We start from the raw sequence: 21341 nt of genomic DNA, 5'->3' as shown, positions 1-21341 counted from the left end.
CAGACAACACAAAAAGCCAATGATAATGAGAATAACACCACGTCAAACCAATTATGTGGCAGGAACACAGGTACAGCCACATCAGGTTAGGTTGACACATATAGCACTTAGCACAGGAGTAGCAGCTACCAGCAGCACACATGCTAATGTTTGGGCTACTACAGCCGTGCACACTAGGGGTGTATTTTCCGTATGTCGCTTAAATCATCCGAGATCAGATGCCTCATCTTGGATGAGTTAATACCAGTGAAACTCATCCGGGATAAGTCAGTTTTTCAAACGCAGCGGTGTAGTAGATTAGTCTAACTGGATCTAATCATCCGAGATGAATGCGCGCGCCCGCGCTGATTGAAAAGCCCATATATATTGAGTCTAGAAAACATGATCAGCAAGTCTTTGATAGGCTGTAACAAAATGACGAAAGAACGGCCGCATTTTTTTTTTTCACACAAGCAGAGCAAGACCTTTCATTCGAAGGACATGAAGAATTTCAAGGTTTAATATGCACAAGGGGTAACACTACAAAAGCAGCCCAAACCAGAAAAGATGGCTGGCAAAAAGTGGCCGACAAATTAAACGCGTGTGCATTGTACTTACTGAATGCAGCATTTCATTTCCTATGTGTCAGATTAATTATTATTTAATAAGTCATAATTCCAGATCAAACGTGAGCACAAGGAGAACACGGGAACAGGTTAAAGTGAAGTACAAGAATATACTTCAAACTGGTAAATATTGGTATATATCTAATTTAAAAAATTGTTGACATAAAGAATCATATATAATGTAAAGAACATTAATTTTAAAGCTAATAAGAAGGCAGACAAGCAAAAAACAGGTGGAGGTCCATGCAGTCCACACCTAACCCCTGCAGAAGAGTTGGCTCTCCAGCAAAATGCCCATCGCCCTGTTCCTGAGGGCATTCAAGGGGGAAGCTCCTCCTCAGAACCAGTGGCAGGATGCAGTGGTCACTTCATTTCAGGTAAAGGATGGTCATTGCATATATTTGTCCTCAATGTGTGCCATAGGTATGTTCCATATAGCCCTCTTTTTTGTTTGGGGTCAGTTGCAGGGAATGTCATATCCCTAGAACCTGTGTCTGACCAACGAGATATTGACAAAGGTCAAATATTTGATGAAGACACTGTGTCTGATTATTCATCAGGAGGAGAGGTACATTTTCCAAATAATGTTTGATCAAACTCCACTGTGATCAGTCCCATGTGCCCCAATCTCATTTGGAAATCCTGGATAATGAGAATGTTAGGCTGATTGTGAGATTCTTTATGGAACTGTGGGTGTTTTTGCCTGTGTATTACCTACCTGCAATGGCATGAAACGCCTCTTTTATTGTCTGCACACGCAGGTGTCCAGGAAACACTATGAAAACCCGAAGGAAATATTTCAGAGCCAAACAACTTTACAAATTGCCTGGCAAACTGCACTTTTAGATAGATTTTCCGCATCTCCTACAGTATATAAAAAAAGTGCCGCTTGCAAAAAACCTCAAAGCGATGCATACTGTCTGTGTGGTTGTGAGAGCCCGACTTCGCCGAGTCTGACTTCGAATATAAAGTCCTAATAAATTTCTGAGGTACAATATTCTCCCTCGGCTAAAGCGGTATCTTTCGAAAAGAATTTCCTCCAGGAACAATAAAGGATCTTGCCGATCGCGCAAACCCCTCTCTATATGAAATTCTCTTCTTATAATTTGCGTACCAATATCAATTGGTTGCTCATTCATGAACGGCGAAATCATGACTAAATGAATTCCACTCACGGACACTGATTAAGTGTGTGAGCTAATCCTTGTTTATATAGAACAAACCTGCTCCGAGCAGGTTTGAGGATTAGGATGTGTTGCTATGACAATACTTCCAGCAAGAGAGTTTCGAAAAACCGACAGATCCAGGATCATGCCAAATCGTCAACAATTACATCCGGCTAAACGAGTAATCCATGTACGAAAAATACCCCCCCCCCCAGTACATCAGGAATGGCAGCAAGATAAACAAGAAAATAAAGACAGAAAATATTAACAAAATGTTAAAAAAAAAAAAAAAAAAAATTGGTAGTGTGGAGCTATTTTAGCTATTTAAAGTCTGACAAGAAGCAGAGTAGCGTGCATTGCAAATTCTGTCGAAAGCATGTTCCCACAAAGACAGGTAATACCACTAATCTTTTGTACTATCTGAAGTATTGTCATCTTTTCTAACACGCACAATGCAAACTTTACTGAACTAATGGAGATTTTTTTGTGCCTTTTTTTTTTTTTTGCTTTTGACCACAGTTGAGTGAATATGCCAATTCTGTTTAGGTTCTCCTTTGTTTATATATGAGTGCTGCTTGAATTTGTACTGAGGATATATAGAGATAGTTTTCTTTTGTGTATTAAATAAATAAAGAAAAAAAATAAAAAGAAAGCATAAAGATGAGGGACGCCTCATGCCTGGACAAACTGGTGAGGAAGGCAGGCTCTATTGTAGGCACGGAGCTGGACAGTTTGACATCTGTGGCGGAGCAACGGGCGCTCAGCAGGCTCCTATCAATTATGGAGAATCCACTGCATCCACTGAACAGTATCATCTCCAGACAAAGGAGCAGCTTCAGCGACAGACTGCTGTCACTGTCCTGCTCCACTGACAGACTGAGGAGATCGTTCCACCCCCACATTATGCGACTCTTCAATTGCACCGGGGGGTAAACGGTAACATTATACTATGTTATTGACTGTTATACCTGCCTTGCACTCTCCACCTTGCACTTTTTTAACTTGCACTGTGTTTTTATCACTCTTTCATTAATATTGTTTTTATCAATATGCTGCTGCTGGAATATGTGAATTACCCCTTGGGGATTAATAAAGTATCTAGCTATCTATCTATCTGTTTGTGGGTTTGTTTCCCAACCATTTAAAACAGTTTGAACCTATATATAGGAAACAGTATAGAGTCAGTTTTTTGAGATTTTATATTAATATCCACTTTATTTACTTGGAGCTGACCAAAGAATTTTTGTGTTCTCCTGTACAATTTGAAAGGTTTAAGATTTTAGTTTTAGATTTTATTTTATTTTATTTATTTATTTGGAGTTGACTGACAAATTCAGCATGTTCTCCTGTAAAACTTGAAAGCTTTTGACTGATCAGAATTGAGAATTTTGTATTAACAAATGTATTTATTTGGAATTGATCAAAGAATTTAGCTGTCCATTTTGCTTGTGTTCTCCTGTAATACTTTAAGCTGTTTACTGGTAAGAATTAATATATATATATATATATATATATATATATATATATATATATATATATATATATATACTGTATATACCTATTTTATTTATTTATTTGAAATACAGTTGCATAAATGTTCTACAGTATATTTGTCATGTTCAACTTCTGACAGAAAATAAATAATATTTAAACCAAAATTAACCTTATGATATCTTCACATCTTACTTAGGAGTAAAAAATCAAACCTTTAAGCTTGACAGAAATAGTGATTTGATTTACAGTATATCATAATATATATATTGTTATCGACTGATATGTAAAACATTATACCGATAAGATTTTTTTTCTATATCATCCAGTCCTACTCTGGACCCAACAACTGTAAAATGGATTGATCTGGTTTAGTAACAGATGGACTTATGTACTTGTAGCAAGCACAGAAAGTGAAAAAAAATACTTGCTATATTAGAAAGTAGGGTAACTAAGGGTGTACTCACACTGGCAATTCGCTCCGTGCCCAAGCATGTTTGTCCGCATGTAACCCCGCACAGTCTAGTTCATTTGACTACTGTAATCGCTCCATGCCGGGCCATCTGTACCATGCCCTGGCCCACGAGATCTAATGTGGTCACTAAACATGCCCGAGCACGGAAAACAGACATGACATCAATGATGCAACAAGTCAGATACTGAATGAAATGAGAATTGCACTCTTTTGAGTTAAAAACAGGTTTTTTATTCTCACCTTACACATGAAAGTGAATTGTAGTTGGCAAGAAAAGCTGCAAATTCCTCCCTTAACATGATTTGTCACTGTAAAAATCTTCTCATACATGCAGCATGATTAACTGCAAAACGCTGTGCTGCACACTCAATAAATCTGCAAGAGGGTGGAGCGTTATCTTGCCCTACACAACTCCAAAACAACCACAAAGTAAGTAAAATCATTTTGACATGCATGCTGTCACTCCCTATTCAGATGTTGTTTTGGTTTTACACAAAATCACATGGTCATGACAAAAGCGTCTGCAGGCCAGGGAGGAAGTAGGGTGTGTGTTGGGGGGGGGGGGGCAATCGCGCTTAAGCTTAGGCACAGTATGAAACAAACGTGTGACTAAACCCAAAATCAAAGTATGCATAATTCAAGTCTTGAGCCGAGTACTCAGTTTGTGGATTTTACATTGAATTTGAGAGAAAGACAAACCAAATGTCTCATATTCAGTTTTAAAACACACAAATGGGATTAGAAGTGGACACTGCTGAACACTGTATGCACGCTGCTAAAAATGACCTCCTGTGTGCTTTGCTTAACAATCAACACATTGAAGTAACCACAGAATTGTGTATGTTCTTTATTTAAACTGTATAAATAATTCATAGAATAAAGAACAAAACATCAAAAGTGAAACCCCACTCCAAAAAATAAATAAATATTTACACACACACGCTAATGTATACCTGTATTGGAGTTTTAAATAGAACAACAAGCCTGTATTATTTTTTTTAATCTGAACTCAGGTAACAGGAGCAGCAAATGTAGGGCAATGCACACCCTGATTTCAGATCTCTGCCCAAAAGGCTAATAAGCATTTAAAGATATTATTATCATTGATGTCAGAGTAATTTAATCACCTCATTACAGGAAAAGTTTTCTGTAAGCTTGAAACCAAAGAAGAAATCTAGCTAAACGTGACTAAGGAAAAACACAAACTTGCAAACAGGAATTTAGTTAAAATACTGACGAACACGAAATAGAAGTAGATAGATAGATAGATAGATAGATAGATAGATAGATAGATAGATAGATAGATAGATAGATAGATAGATAGATAGATAGATAGATAGATAGATAGATAGATAGATAGATAGATAGAATTTTGCTTTCCGAGAACAAGATTTTATTTATTTCATATAATTAAAGCTGCCGTTGATATAAATACTGTACTTACTTTGCCAGAATGATAACACTCAAAAAGAGTTTAATGACTTCTGTGATGCAGACTGCAGTGGTAGAGAAGTACATTTCAGTGGAGACTGTTCTTGTGTATCGCAAGGCCACAGTGTAGGTAGCAGCTACCAGCGTCATGACAGTCAAGCAGTAGAGCTTGAAAAACATACTTACTGGTTCTGAAATGTCAAAATAGAACATAAAAATAGTGTCAATAAATATGGTCAATAGGAAAGAAAAGATACAGTTAACAAAAAGTAAATTTTGTCGTTTGACCTTACACTCTGGTAACTCTTTATAAAGCATGCAAACATTTGCACCATTTACCTTAAAGCACTGTCCTTTTCTGGTTCTGGCCTTCCTTTGTTTTTTTGTTTAATTTAAAAAACAAAATACAACCAAACAAAAAAAAAATACACCACCACATCAAAAGATTTTTTTTGGAATAATTTAAGGACTCTATGCATTTTAATTGAATTAAAATCAGATAAGGAAGTTAAGCTTAACAAAGTGACACTGAGAGTGCTGCTGGATCATCTCCAAGTGTAAGTGAGAGAAGCCACCATTGCTCTGACAGGTTTTCTTTTCAGGTGTTCCCACATCATATTTGTGCCCCTGTGCTAACCAAGTTCATTTTACAGAGCTTACACAATGCTTCTTACCAGATATGAAGATGAAATGCCTTTTCAACCTTCAACTATATTTCAAGATGTGATTATCATTACTCTTGGTCAATGAAGTGACCTACATAAAATATAATAACGGCAACTATTTTTACCACCAGTTATTAGGATCTTGGGGAGGACACAAATCCTTTGTAACCATGGTTGGAAAAATATGGCCTGTAACAAACTCACACAGCAGCTACCTTTTATAGACCTGAAGTGCAGCTTTAGATTTTTGTGTTGTATTTGACCCAAGGATGGGAGTATCTGAGAGTCAAAATCTTGTTCTTTATGAATTCGTTTATAGCAACTGCCACCAAAACCTACAAATCAGTAGAAATATGTTTTAATCTCCCATACAGTTCCTGTAAACAGGAGGGTGCAGTGGTATAGCCTGACAAGAACCAAAGATGACTGGCTTCTTTTACAAAGAAGAAAAAAAAGCACTCTATGGCAGATTAAAGCATATAGAATTGTTTATGTGTGGCGTTAGAAAAGCACTGATGTTCCATCTTCTTAAGATGATTCAGCCACATCATTAGTTTGATCACTTTGTTCAAACTACAATTGGAATGTGTTTTACCACATCCCGCGTGGGGAATTCACCATATATCCATTGTCAAACTTTTCTTGGATTTACACAATTTTGGATTTTCATTTCTCCTTAACTATTTGATACACCGTCAAGTGCAGAGAATATTTGACAGATCAAACTTTTAGTCACTCTCTAAAGCAAACTGCAATCGAGTACACCTGGAATAAGGCAAAGTAACAGGAAACCACTTAGTCACTAAAAAACTTACTACAAAGCTTCTTCTTTTACAATGATGGAAACCTTCTGTAGTTATAGAAGTTATAAAGGCTAAATATGTGCCCATGAATATTAGCTTCTTTTTGGAATAAAGGACAGACAGTGGAGTGTTGGGTAGAAAGTTGCAAGTTTAAATCTTTCCGATGAGTTAGCCTTTAAATCAGTCCGTGATTTAAGTGTAGATGTAGTTACAACTGTAAATCACTGCTGAGGAATATTATATATAGCGTAATAATAGTAATAACATCCATCCATCCATCCTTTTTCCAACCCGCTGAATCCGAACACAGGGTCACGGGGGTCTGCTGCAGCCAATCCCAGCCAACACTGGGCACAAGGCAGGAACCAATCCCGGGCAGGGTGCCAACCCACCGCAGGACACACATAAACACCAAGCACACACTAGGGCCAATTTAGAATCACCAATGCACCTAACCTGCATGTCTTTGGACTGTGGGAGGAAACCGGAGCGCCCGGAGGAAATCCACACAGGGAGAACATGCAAACTCCACGCAGGGAGGACCCAGTAATAACAACTATTTCTTTATAAAACACGTACAGCTCTATGGATCGCTGACCAAATAAAATGTGAAGAAAGTATGTGTGGGCGAAATACTGACTATTCGCCGCTACACAATTGATCTATTAAACAACTGGAAAGCAGTTCAAGGCAGTCAAATACAGTACAACTGTCGTTGAGTCTCGTGCCAAGAACCCTATACTTGAATTGACAGCGCCACTTACGTTCGGCGCAAGAAGATGTCGCTTAGGTCTTGCGGAACACCTGGATCTTAGTGCAAGATTCTGTCTAAACATCCACTCAAGCCTGCCTGACAGACAGACAGATAGATAGATACTTTATTAATCCCAAGGGGAAATTCAGTTTCCCCTTCGGATTAATATAGTTGCGAGAGTCCATCCTGGCAGTATCTGGTATATCATTTAATACATAACTGTGACACACATGAGATGCTTTGCCAGTGTTAAAACAAGTACATTACCGTAAAAATTAACGCTCGAAATTAAGAAGAATCTCTCACCTTTTGCCATTGTTGGTGTTGAGGAGCGCTAAAACGCTCCCTTTTGCAACTCAAGAGGATATTGTCATATTACGTCCACCCGCTAATCTTTTAATATATTATCAACGGCATCGCAACAAAGAAAACATTATAGCTAACAATCGCCCTATTGGTAACATGCTGCTACTATAAACGAGTAATTATAATTTACGAGTTCCGCCTCGATACCGGATATAAAATGTCATACGTTTCAGGCATGCGCTAGGAACGTGTAAAATCTCCCATGCCGTGGCGTTACGGGGGCGGGAATGCCTACAGATAAGGGCGATTAGGTACAGAAAAAATGATTGGCATGTTTGTCACGAATCGCAGTGCTTCTTTTAACTGTAGCCGCTGATTCGTTCGCGCTAGCCACCTTTCGAAGTTCATTGGTCTTCTAAGAGATTGATTGACGGCTTCCCTTCCGGTGTTGCGAAGCTGAGAGGATTTCTTTGCCGGTTGCTCTTCGACAAAGATTTGCTATTCAATTCAATCACATTTTTTGGTATAGTAAGAATGCTCCTGAGTTTTGTTCGTATTATGAAGAACACCTTAGAAATGTACAATTTTACAAAAAAGAGTTATATAAATTATTTAAGACGTTGCAAACATTACAAGTTAAGGTGTGTAGCAGCAGCATTCAAAAGACCAATTAATTAAACAAATGAAATGGTTCCCATCTATTTCAAAAGCGTTTTGTGTTTTCTTTAGTCACTATATTTACTTTTATGCAAAATTTATTTAAATAGTATTTTAATAGAGAATATTAAGCCGGAAAACGTGGACTTAACAGTTGTAAGAGATAAAAAAAAGGTTTTATCGTACTTAAAGTATTCTTTATTTTTCCCAAAAAAATTCACGATGATATTTAAAGTAAAATGCAATGTAAGATTCGTTGAATTTTGTGTATAAAAGTTAGAAAGGGCTGGCCATTATTGAAACAAGAATTTTATAGGTCACATGATAGATAGACAGCACTCTGTCCCTAGTGGGGATAAGCTCAGTAAATGCTTAGATTAACAGGTAACTAGATACACACAAAAAAAATATATATATATATATATATAGGGCCAGCATCACCATTTGCCTAGCGCTCAGATCATAAGGAAGAAGGGGAACCCAGCCGAACTAAGTTAGCTAACAAACAGTCCATTGGCGCACTAATAAGCTTATCTTAGGGTGCAAAATTCTGTATATATATATATATTTATACTGTGGTCTGAACATACACTAGAATAACTGTAAAGGAAGAAAGTTAAAAAGAAAGAAAAGTTCTGACTTGGCAGTTACAGTCACAGTGAGGCATTATGTAGACATATTGCGGTTGGTATAAAGGAACCCAGTAGTATTTATTGACACACATCTGTGGAATAATTTGTTGGCTGAAAGTAATTAGTTTTTGTTTGTCATGGATATAATGTGCAGCATTGTTCATAATGGCACTCAATTTTGTTTTAATTCTCTTTTTTGCTATGACCTCCATGGGGTCCAGAGTGCCTCATATAACTGAACTTGCCCTTTTAATTAGCTTGTTGATTCGGTGGGCTTCTCTTGAAGTGATGTTACCAAGTTTCAATAGCTCCAATATATGTGAATACAAGATGTTTATTAAACTATGTTTACCCCTGCAGTTCTGGATATCATGGTGTAAATGAGAAATGGCTTAGAAATGTGCAGTACCTGCTTATATAGGGCTTTTTTTTTAATTAAGAGCCCAAATATCCCATCTGAAATATTAATCCTTCCAGCTCTTTTCTATATCTCCTTGTTAAAAAAGGTAGACACCAGTCCAAAAGTATAGCAAAATTCTAAAGCTTAAAGGGGCAAAAGGAAATATGTGAAAAACTCTCCAGTAGCTTTGACAACAAATGCATATATTTTGAGGAAGAGAGGTGAGTGATCAATATTCAATGTAATCGGAAAGCTCACTGTCCAAATTCCGCCACTCCCAAGACCAAGAATATTTTTGTTGTACCAGTATTCAAAGAATAGGGACATATTTTTACATATTTGTTGTTTGGAAAGTTAAATATTTACATTTAGTTTCTTGGCAGATGCTTATATCCAAAGTGACTTACAAAAGAGGTAAAGATAATCGAGTAACATTAGGCTAGGGCCTGTTTGTTCAGCAAGTGTAGCAGGACAGGTAACAAGTTGATTGCCACAAGTGAAAAGATGTAATAATTAATAAACTTACAATCATAGATAAAGTAATTAAACTTAATCTAACAACAAATTAACCAACAATATAAAATATCACAGAGCAAAGTTTTTTTTCCTTCTGTCAATTAGACCAATATTCATTGAACAGATGGGTCTTCAATCGCTTCTTGAATACATTGAGGGAGTCAGCAGTACGGATGGAGGTGGGTTCAGCCCATTTTACCAACTAGGAACTACACAGGAAAAGAGTCTGGAGTGAGACTTGATACCATGCAGAGGTGGCATCACCAGACACTGTTCATTAGCAGACCTATGAAAACGTTTTTTACTAAAATGTTACAAAGTTTAATGTTTGCTGTGTACTTAATGAACAGAAATAATATAAAACTATTTTATTATTAGCAAACCGTTCAGAGTGAGACTTTGGGTCAGTATATAGGTATACAACATATTATACTGTACATTGGCAGAGGCACATTTACATAAATTGGTATTAATTTTTAACAACTATTACTGCAGCTACATAATTTGGAGCTGCTTTGATTTATCCAGAACAGTCATTGTGCTTGTGGTTGAAGTCAGCCATTTGATGATCATTGCATATGTATCTTTCAAGACCTTGCCAATAATCTTCTGTGAAGATTCCCATACTTACATCTGGTAGTGTGCAGCAAAATGGGCCAGTAAGGGTAAGAGGCAAAGAAAGGCCCATAATAAAATGCATGCCCACCCCAATGTCATTATTGAAGTATCTTTCTATGGTGTATAATACGGTAATTGTGAACTCTTTCTGTCTGGGAGAATTGAGTAAGGACACATACGTGGTATGCTTCCCTTTACTTAAAGGTGTTGGCGAGGGTGTGCAGGAGTTGTCAGAGGGAGTGGCAACCTCACACCTTACCAAACTGGTTATATGACCTTGGAAAGGGAGTAAAGAATGAGTGCATTAGGGCTGAATAAACAGAGGCTAGTTTTAGACAATTGTTATCTGCTAAATACCAGCTGTCCTCTGTGCTTTGTTTATTCACATAGCTTTTCTGAGCATTTCCTGGGAGATGAACAAAATGAATCTGGGTGTACCTTAGTTTCACAACTGTCAGAGTGACCTGGGCTGTTTATTCCTATAATTCATCTTCTCATTCTGTCTGTGCAAATTAAATGATTATTACTTAAACAGCAGGCTGAAAAGTAAAAAGCAGACAAGTGTCCTCAGATTCTCATTATCATTCATGAGCATGGCAAAAAGAAAGTGGCACCGTGCTGCTGCTAACATAAATCCAATGTTCTGGGTTAAAATCCTGCATCTTATTATTCAGTGTATGGGGATCCATTTTTTTGTTCAGATTTTATTTCTTTCCTACTTTCACCCAACATTTCATTTTCAGCTAAATTTCAATTTTAGTTTGATGAACTATGGGTCCTTTCTGTTGTAATTTGTACCGAGAGAATTATTTCAGTTTAGTTTTCATTTTATCTTAAAAATAGCTATTTGATGAAGAGTAAGAAATGCACATTGTGTCTACATACTGTGATATTTGCCCAGACACCATCAGACCGACACCGCATCTTTATCAATGATATGTTTTATTTTCTTCTCCACACAACAACACTACTCAGTCCCGCACAACTCACAACGTGCTTCTAGCCCCAGTCTCCCTTCTCCTGGGCCTTCTCTCTCCTTGTCCCTGGGCCACCTGCACTCTCTCTCTCCAGGAGCTTCGTCCTGCTCTCGACTCCAGCTCTTTGATTGGAGGGAGGCGGCCCCCTTTATCCTCACCCGGATGAGCTCCAGGTGTTCTACCTGACGTCATGTCCTGGTGTGGCGGAAGCATCAGGAGAGCACCCGGAAGCACTCCGGGTGACCCTGGAAGGATCATCCTCCATGGGTGTGGCAGAAGTGAATAAGTCCCGGGCTCCATGAGGCTCAGGGCACCCCCTGGCGGTGACCAGAGGCCCCAGTGGTCTTGAGCCTCCCTGCTCCCCTTCCATGGGCCTCTTCTACTCCAAAGTGGTTGCCCCCTCGTGGCCCGGAGGATAAATAAGCCATGACCCAGTCCTTCCAGGCGTCCCGGCCGGGTCTGACCCCCAGCCGCGTACCACAATACTAAATGGACTGTATAAACATGCAGATATATACATGAAAGAGTCAAGAAGCCTATTTTTGTTCTGTCCATCTGTACAAAGACATATCTCCTTAACTTATTTTAAAGTGAGTCTCATATTCATTGTAGCCCTGTCCTTATGCTCAAGAAGCACATTGCTTATTTGGCAGCACAAGACATTTTAAACTTTGAATCAAGTACATCACAGTACTTTATGAAGGCAAGTAATTTGCACAGTCTGCTAGATATTAAATCAATGGCTGTACCAGCTTTGCTGTGTGTGTGCCCATATTCAGAAACATGGTCTGTCTGTGTAGCTGACAACCGCCATGCTAATTAGGTTGCATTAGGCATTTAATGAAGTCGTCAGCAGTGCCCCCTCTAATTTCCAGTTACATTAATCTGTGAGCACTACTTACTATTATGCAATGTAATTATCTTTTCATATGTAATAATCTACAATTTTTATGCATTATAGAACACTTGAAAGTGTATTTATTAAAGTTTATTTAGGCTATTGACTGCAGGAAGCATCTACAGAGGGTTTGGGGGGCATGAAGGTGAACGTGTGGGGGCACTGGGGTTGGGTGTTGGTGTGAAAGAAATTGCAACAGAACCCTGTTTTACATGAAAGTGCCAATAGTGGTATTTGGTAATGTTATAAAGGTGATTTAAAAATGATTCATTCAAAGCTAAAAACTGCTGAAAATCTTATCTCTGCATTGGCATTATTGGCACAAATTTAGTACTGCCCCATTACAATGGGTTACCAACAAAAACAATAAATGTTTCTAAAGTGCTGTCTCCCATGATTCTGAAAAACAGCATCTCCATTAGCTATAGTCAAAATTCTGTTTATTTTGTTCCATCAAGGCTAACCCCCATTGCTTAATTTGTGCTTTTTTTATTGCCCATATTTATGTTACTTCATAAAACATTTAATGCTGATTGTTGATTGGTATTGTGAACTTGATGATAGCATGCAAGTGGACAAACATTGTTGGATTTTTTAAAAAAAACTTTAGGCTAGGTATTGATAAAAGAAATGCAGTGTAATCAGTTCATTTTAGATTTATTGCCCTGTGTGTGTGTGTGGTGTAAACTTCAAAATGAAGTTCCTGAATCCTGCTTCACAGATTGTCAAATATAATGTTATAATAGGTAATGATATTCAACACAACTGAGTTTCCTTTAGAATACAGTACATTATGTTTCACTTGTGAGTCTGCAATAGTGGAACTGACTAAAAACAGGTACTGTATATACTGGAATATAAGCCGAGTTTTTCAGCACCCAAAATGTGTTGAAAAACGTCACCCTTGGCTTATATTCAAGTCAGGTCCCGCTGCGAGCGAGAGAGACACACACACGCGCCACGTGAGAGAGAGACACACATGTGCCACAAGAGAGAGGGCTGGCCGCATAAGGCAGAGAAGGCAGTTAAAGAATGCACCGGGCTTGTTTTTAAAGATTTAAATTAATGTATGGTAATTTTATTGGTATTTATTTTGGTTATTGAAACTTACCAGTAGCTGCTGCATTTCCCACCCTAGGCTTATACTCAAGTCAATAAGTTTTTCCAGTTTTTGTAGGTAAAATTAGGTACCTTGGCTTATATTCCATTCGGCCTATACTCGAGTATATACGGTATTTGAGTTTTGGGAGTTTTAAGGTTTTTTTTGGGGACAGAGGGAGTAGAAAGAAAGGAGGATTACTCCATAAGGTCTGGCGTAAACCCCTTTTGGTCCCATACATTTCTCACAAAATAGTCCACAATAAAATAAACTGGGAAAAAGTGGATTTTTTAAATGGAACATAACTAAACACAATCCATGATGAGACAAAAATACATACTGTAAAAGAAAAGCTGTAATCCCATGAAACATTGAAATTGTTATCCCAAAGTGGCTTAAGAAAAAAACGCAGCACTTGCCAGCATTGATGACATCCTGCTTTACTGATGCTCATTTTTTAAACTTTGTGGGCACTGATTAAATCCACCTTTTTGTACTCCTTCTACATGATGGGAGTTGTAGGTCCTGCATCAGCACTGCCAGTTTGCCATAAAGTGGGAATGAAAGGACAGATATATGTAAAATACCTTTTTATCTGGAACAATTGTGCACATTTCGCTGTTCCAGAAACGACATTAATCTTTTCACAAAGTGAATTTCTAAGTTTCCCTGCTGACTCAGTTTCACTGGATTCACTGGTACATCGCTGTCTAAGGCTAACAGTAGTCCAGGCACAGATGAGCCACCCTGGTTGAATGGTCAGACTAGTTGGACCATTTTAAAGTCAATGTTCAAAGGATTTGATTATGTGCTTTCCATGCCAGGTTTTAATAATTGATTACACTGCACAAAAAGGTTTTTGCTTCTTGAGCACTGTTGGGTGGTTCTTATAGATTTTTGGGTGCTGATCACGAATATCACACGTACCATTTCAGAGAATTCTTCAGTTTTGTCATGATTTTTTCTTATATTTGTATCCAAACATTTTCGCTCCCGTAAGTGACTTATCAACAACGGGTTGTGTAGCCTGGGACATGTCCAGGCATAGAATCAGGTCAGGTTGGAAGCTGTTCTGTGGAAGTTGACATCCTGGGCATGCCTGGGCAGGTCTGAACGAGCTTGACGCTGTCTCAGCATGCTATAAAGGTGGCTTGCATACACCGATCCTGCTCATTTGGTTAATATAGATAGTCAGTGTGTATGTATAGTATCAGTATAGTAAAGTATAGTATCTGTAGCAATATAACAGTAAGTAAGCTTGATGCTATAGACGTTTTGGTGTTGGGCGATATGTCTTGTCAATGTCGTAACAGTCGCGATACATTCTGCTATATCTGTGGAGAATATACACTTGTGCCTCAGAGACGTTGGATGACTGCTCTTGTGAAGAAAGCTTATCATCTGTATTTCGGCTGCAAAATTGGTGATCAAGACAAGGAATGGGCGCCTCACATTTGCTGTGTGACATATGCTGTCAGTCTGAGAGCCTGGCTCAGAGGCACTCGAAAGATGATGCCATTTGCTGTTCTGATGATATGGCAAGAACAGAAAGACCATGTGATGAACTGTTACTTCTGTTTGACTAATGTGTCTGGTTTCTCTGCCAAAAACAAGAAGTCAATTGAATATCCTAATCTGCCTTCAGCAATGAGCCCCGTGCCACATGACGACAGTCTTCCAATTCTGAAACCACCAGAGGATTGAACCTTAGACGAACCAGATGAAGAAACTGCAATGCAGGGTACTGACAGTGACATTGACCCGGATTTTGAACTGTGCTCATAAGGCGATCCACATCTGATAGCACAGTCTGAATTGAACGAATTGGTCAGAGATTTGGTTCTGTCAAAAGCAAAAGCTGAGCTGCTGGGTTTGAGACTGCAGGAATGGTGTTTGCTGTCACCAGGTACGAAAATTTCTGTGTTTTGAGGCCGACATCATCCATCCATCCAGTTTCCAACCCGCTGAATCCGAACACAGGGTCACGGGGGTCTGCTGGAGCCAATCCCAGCCAACACAGGGCACAAGGCAGGAACCAATCCCGGGCAGGGTGCCAACCCACCGCAGGACACACACAAACACACCCACACACCAAGCACACACTAGGGCCAATTTAGAATCGCCAATCCACCTAACCAGCATATCTTAGGACTGTGGGAGGAAACCGGAGCGCCCGGAGGAAACCCACGCAGACACGGGGAGAACAGGCCGACATCATGATATAACCAAATTTTTTTGCACAAGTCGACAGTCTCTGTTCCTGTTGTGATATTGAAGGATTGTTCTCAGCCTTGGGTTGTGATCAAAACCCGGAAGAGTGGCGTCTCTTCATTGATTCATCAATGATAAGTGTGAAAGCTGTTCTGCTACACAATGGCGACGTTTACCTTTCAGTACCTGTTGGCTATGCAGCACACATGAAGGAAACGTATGAGAATATGGAACTGTTGCTGAAGCACGTCCAGTATAGCAGGTACAACTGGAATATCTGTGGAGATCTTAAAGTCGTTGCTCTGTTACTAGGACTGCAGCTCGGCTATTCAAAGTACTATTGTTTCATCTGTGAATGGGACAGCACTGCCAAAGAGTCACACTATTCTCGACAGAACTGGCCACTCCATAAAAAGTTAGTTCCAGGACAGAAAAATGTGGCACATGAATTGCTTGTCAACCCGGCAAAGATATTTTTGCCTCCTCTTCACATAAAACTGAGACTCATGAAGAATTTTGTGAAAGCACTGAATAAGGAAGGCGAAGGTTTTCGTTATTTAAGACACATGTTCCCAAGAATAACTGACACACAAAATCAAAGAGGGCATTTTTGTTGGCCCCCAGATCAGACATATTATGAGTGACAAGCGGTTTGAAGATCTGTTAGTTGGGCCGGAAAAAATTGCCTGGAAAGCCTTCAAAGACTTTCTGGGCAATTACAGAGCCCCAAACTACATTCAGCTGGTAGACAAACTTCTCAATCCATACAAGACAATGAAGTGCAACATGTCACTCAAGATTAATTTCCTCCACTCACACTTGGACTTCTTCCCCGCAAATCTCGGTGCTGTCAGTGATGAACACGGTGAAAGGTTTCACCAGGACATTGCTACGATGGATAAACAATACCAGGGCAACTGGAATCAGTCAATGATTGCTGACTACTGTTGGAAACTGCAACGTGATGTACCAGACATTGAATACAAAAGAAAACCAGGAGCAAAACACTTTTAATTCTGTTTAATTTAATAGCTTATGCGAAACATAAACCTGACTAAATATGTTATTGTCAGTAAACATAGAGAAAAGCCAAGCAAAATGACACCTTTTATTGGCTAACTAGAAAGATTACAATATGCAAGCTTTCGAGGCAACTCAGGCCCCTTCTTCAGGCAAGATGTAATTATTTTTAAGTACTGTACCTCACACCACCATTTTAGAATCTCTGCCAAGCTAAGACAACATACCTGGTTGCTAAGGGCCACCTCCCAGGAGGCAATATAATTTGTGCTATGAAGAATGATTTATAAGTTCCAGCACAGTACCAGAAGCCCTTTGTCTGAGATTATGTACTTGACCTGTGAACAAGCACAGTTTAGTGATTTAGGATCTGGCATTCTGGTTTATAATTCATAGATGTCTCTTCTCATCTTAATTCTCTTGTCTTAGCATTTTGGCTCTTGATTGTACAATATTACTCTACTAAATGACTTATTGCTGTTCTTCTCCAACTACAATTACAGTTGAGCCCTCTTGTTTTCATAGTGAATGACATGATCTTAAGAAACAACACTGGTTTGTTGCTGATTACACCTTAGTAGTTGATCTGTCATTTTGTCAGCAGACTATTTAAAGAGGTCAACTGCAGATAAAACGGGAAATCTTCACAACTGGCGTACCACTAACTGGTTGCTTCCAGTACCTCAAAGTATTATCAGATGTCATCCACAGTTGATGTCAATGTTGCTCCACCCAATCTGAGGGCAACCTGATGAACATTCTCTTTAACCCTTCCTGAGTTGTCTAATTTTTTTGCCAGAATCCACCTGTGGTCACACTGAAGATATTCATTCACTCCGCATAAACCTTCATGTTAGCCACTGGAGTAGTTGTAATGACTAACATACATTTTAGCTTGTCTGGCAAGAGGAGGAGGAACAGTTACTAGTTATGTTGAGGCAGTACAAAGACTTCTTATAAAGGTCTATGCAGAGAGCAGAGGCAGGAGGCAATGTCAAAGCAGAGCCATGCCGGTGAAGATAAAAGGTTTTGAAATGGCACTATCAGCATTTGAAAGCCAGAAGAATGGATGAAGCAGTGGTGTTGAGTAGGTAAGGTGAAGAAAAAAAACATACCAGTGAAGCAGCAGTCTCAATCAGACTGTGAGGTCAGTTAGTGGTTGCTGGAGACTGGGGCCTCATGTATAACGCCGTGCGTAGAACTCACACTATAACATGGCGTAAGCACAAAAGCGGGATTGTGCGTACGCACAGAAAAATCCAGATGCAGGAATCTGTGCGCACGCATACTTTCACGTTCTTCTACTACATAAATCCCGATTTGCGTGAAAAGTAACGCACGTGCACGCGCCTTCTGTCCCGCCCCAACTCCTCCCAGAATTACGCCTCTTTGAATATGCAAATCAATATAAATAGCCTTCTGTGAAAAGACAATGGGAAAAGCACGGGAGAAAATATAAGAATTTCAGCGAATACCAAGTGGAGGCAAATGAAAAACGTACTATTTGTTGGTTTAAACAGTGGTATAATCAACAAAAGGAAGCTGATCGAGTGACAGAGTGTCGGAGAAACTCGGCTCAACTTCACAAAGTCGCACAGTGCCTGAAATAAAAAAGAAATCACATATCAAAGTCGCCGTGAAAAAGCGAGTCGTAGCCCACTGTCTGAGTGTCATATGAAAGCTTATTAGGGTACAGACAAAAAAAAGGCACACAGTGGGGAAAAAAGCACGAAATGTCAACTTTAATCTCGAAATTTCCACTTTAATCACGTAGTTTATTTTGCCATTAAAGTAGAACATCATAAACTTCATCTTAAAATCGTTTAATTTACTAGTTTCTCAAATCCTATTGTAACTAAAGTGGCATGTTAAATGCTTTGTTCTGTATTTGATCTTCTATGTGCTCTGTGTGTATGAATCACTACCTGCTTTTTAAACGGGCTTTCTCTTTCTCCGACGGGACACATACTCCATTACATTCTTGATATTACAGCTCTCTGAATAATTAAATACTGAGATGTATACGTGATATCTTTTTCATGATGATAGGAATGAAAGCATGTTATTAAACATGGGAACACGGTGGCGCAGTGCTTGTTCATGTCTCACGCAAGAGGCTTGCTGCACCATGCGCAACCTTCAATTAAATAATTTATCACAGCAGTACTGTCTCTTTCAAACGTACTAACCTCCAATTCCTGTCCTTACTTTTCTTTCTCCAAAAACTCAATCGCCACACAATAAGCTATGTAATAGACGTGAAGCCATCTGTAAGCTTAGAACTTCGATTCTTCAAAACTTTTAAGGAACATTGAAATATCTTAGTAGTACGTGTTTAATTATTATATCTGTCTATCTTTCCAGTGTCGCGTCAGCACCAGCAATAATACAGCGCAAGGCAGGAACAATTACTGAACTAGCTAGCGCTGCGGCACCGTGTCCTCACATGTTTAATTATTAACAATACAGATTATTTAAATGAAGTTAAAGTTTTATCTGTATAATATAATCAACATGTTTTGCTGCATTTCGTCTTAGAAATGAATACCGTCATCACATGTAAATACGCGCTTTATAAAGTGGCGCAGGTTGTGCAATATTATAACTGTAGTGCAAGTTTACAGTGGGGTAATTGTACTTATAAGTCCAAATATTTCTACAAGGAGCACTTGATTGACTGATTTAGTGTGTTTAGAGTTCTTGGGATGAAACTGTTTCTAAACCGCGAAGTCCGTACAGGGACTAAAGCGTTTGCTGTGGCTCAGGCAGCATCTGCTTCATGCTGTGTACCGATAATTCTCTTTCCAATCAGCTGCTGCTGTGATTTCCCACTCAGATACAGTGATATAAATACTCCGAGTGGTGCAGTGAGAGTAATGTGGGAAAAGATGATCTGCCGTGGCAACCCTTAACGGGATCAGCTGAAAGAAGATGCAGTGAGAGTAACAACGCTAAAGCAGTTATGGTATTTGGAATACTATGGCTATTCCCTGGACCATTATATTGCTACAGGTTAATTACAATCAGATGCATTACACTAATAAACAATATGCAGTTAATTTCAGTGTATTTATAAAGCCGCGCCAGGAATGTGGATTTAAGAAAGAAAGAGTGATCACACAGGAACAGTAGCACTGCTTTGACACTGGGTGCCGCCAGTCTGCAAAACCGGGCGGATAAATTGCGTACACCAAGGAATGAGTTACCGTGGAAATGTGCGTGGCTTTACGCCAAGTTTAGGTTTTATACATCGCGATTTGAGCGTGGAAAGGTTCGTACGCAACATTTCTGTGCGTACGCACCGTTTATACATGAGGCCCCTGCGCTGGTGACCAGAGAACTGCAGAGATCCAGTCTAAAGACAACAGCCAGGAAAAGTTGTGGTTTTAGGATATGGATTGAGGGATTGTTGGGTCTTGTGAGGACTGAGTATTTATGTCAATGCAAAAATACTGATCGAAAAAGAGGGGAAAATTCAAGGACACACCAAGATTCCTGGCAATCACTATTTATGAGATAAGGACTTTGTCATTGTTAATATTTAGAAAATAAACTGGTGATAGAGAAGTAGAGGGTAAGTATAAGATGTTTGGATTTGAGAGTTTAAGATGAGGTCTACTCATTAACAATGAAATGATGTAAAGATGGAACTCTGGGCAAAAACCTATGGACTAAATAAATGAAAATACAAGAAAGACCTGGACATTGTCACATAGAGGTGGTAAGAGAAGATACGTGTTCTAAGAACCACATACAGAGGAAAAGTGAAGGGGCTCCAGCAGCTTTTTGGAGCATGTTGTCTGCAGAAACCAGGATCTTGCAGACTGTTTTTCTAGTGAAAAAAAAAACAACTGTTGTTCAACAGTGCACTCCTGTGTATTTGATATAAAGTGGCCAAAGGAAGATTGACAGATTAATTTACCAGATCAGTCAAACTAAGATAAGGCCTTTTGACAATCGTATAATACTACTTGAAGTCTAAAAGAAAGGCACAACATGCACAGCGACGAGTCAAAAACAAAAGTATGAAATTAGACAAGGAGAGGTGAACTGAAGGAAATGTTCAAAATGAGATTCAGCGTTCAGGAGGTGGGCCCAGTGTTACAGAGCAGGTCAGAAATGTCATAGTCAATGAAAATGAGAAAAGAGACAATAAATGGTGTCCCAGAGAACATTTCAGGCACTGAATCAATTCCGGAATTAAAGTAAAATGCTAAACCATGAAGAGAAATGCAGAATAAATTAAGAAGAGCAGGTAGGCTCATGGAGAAATGAGACGGTAATGATCCTGTGGCAGCTCAAAAAAAATAATAAAGAGATAAAATGGAAGAAAGCAGAGAGAAGCATTTTTCAAGGAAAATAGAGGTCACTTTTAGTGAACAGATGTTACACCTGTGCAATTAAATCTTCTGGGTGGAAGAAATAAAATACTAAAAGTTAATTTTCCAAAATATGTATTTTTTTATTGTAAAGGGTTTTTGTGACAATATAGGATCTTTAAACATTTTAAAGATGTTTATAAAATATATAAATTAGAGTACATAGAAAATGCATTTGATATGTTTTTGAACAAGTTATTCAGTAAACTGCTTTCAATGTGTTTGTAGAAAATGTAGA

The 21341-nt window shown here is 38.8% G+C and overlaps 1 protein-coding gene across 1 annotated transcript in view; it reads right to left on the bottom strand.

Annotated features, from left to right (window-relative positions):
- slc35a1 (solute carrier family 35 member A1) overlaps positions 1 to 7949 on the bottom strand; it is a 30807-nt gene extending 22858 nt beyond the window's left edge. The window contains exons 1-2 of the mRNA XM_028797528.2: positions 7697 to 7949; positions 5182 to 5359 (exon numbers count right to left, since the gene is read on the bottom strand). Of these exons, the coding sequence (XP_028653361.2) occupies positions 5182 to 5359; positions 7697 to 7706 (188 nt within the window). The 5' untranslated portion in view covers positions 7707 to 7949. The remainder of the gene's footprint in view (positions 1 to 5181; positions 5360 to 7696) is intronic.
- Between the last annotated feature and the right edge of the window lie 13392 nt (positions 7950 to 21341).

The sequence above is a fragment of the Erpetoichthys calabaricus genome, chromosome 3, assembly GCF_900747795.2.
Source record: "Erpetoichthys calabaricus chromosome 3, fErpCal1.3, whole genome shotgun sequence".
NCBI lineage: Eukaryota > Metazoa > Chordata > Cladistia > Polypteriformes > Polypteridae > Erpetoichthys > Erpetoichthys calabaricus.
Note: the sequence above shows the minus strand (reverse complement) of the source record. Positions and strands in the feature narration are given on the sequence as shown.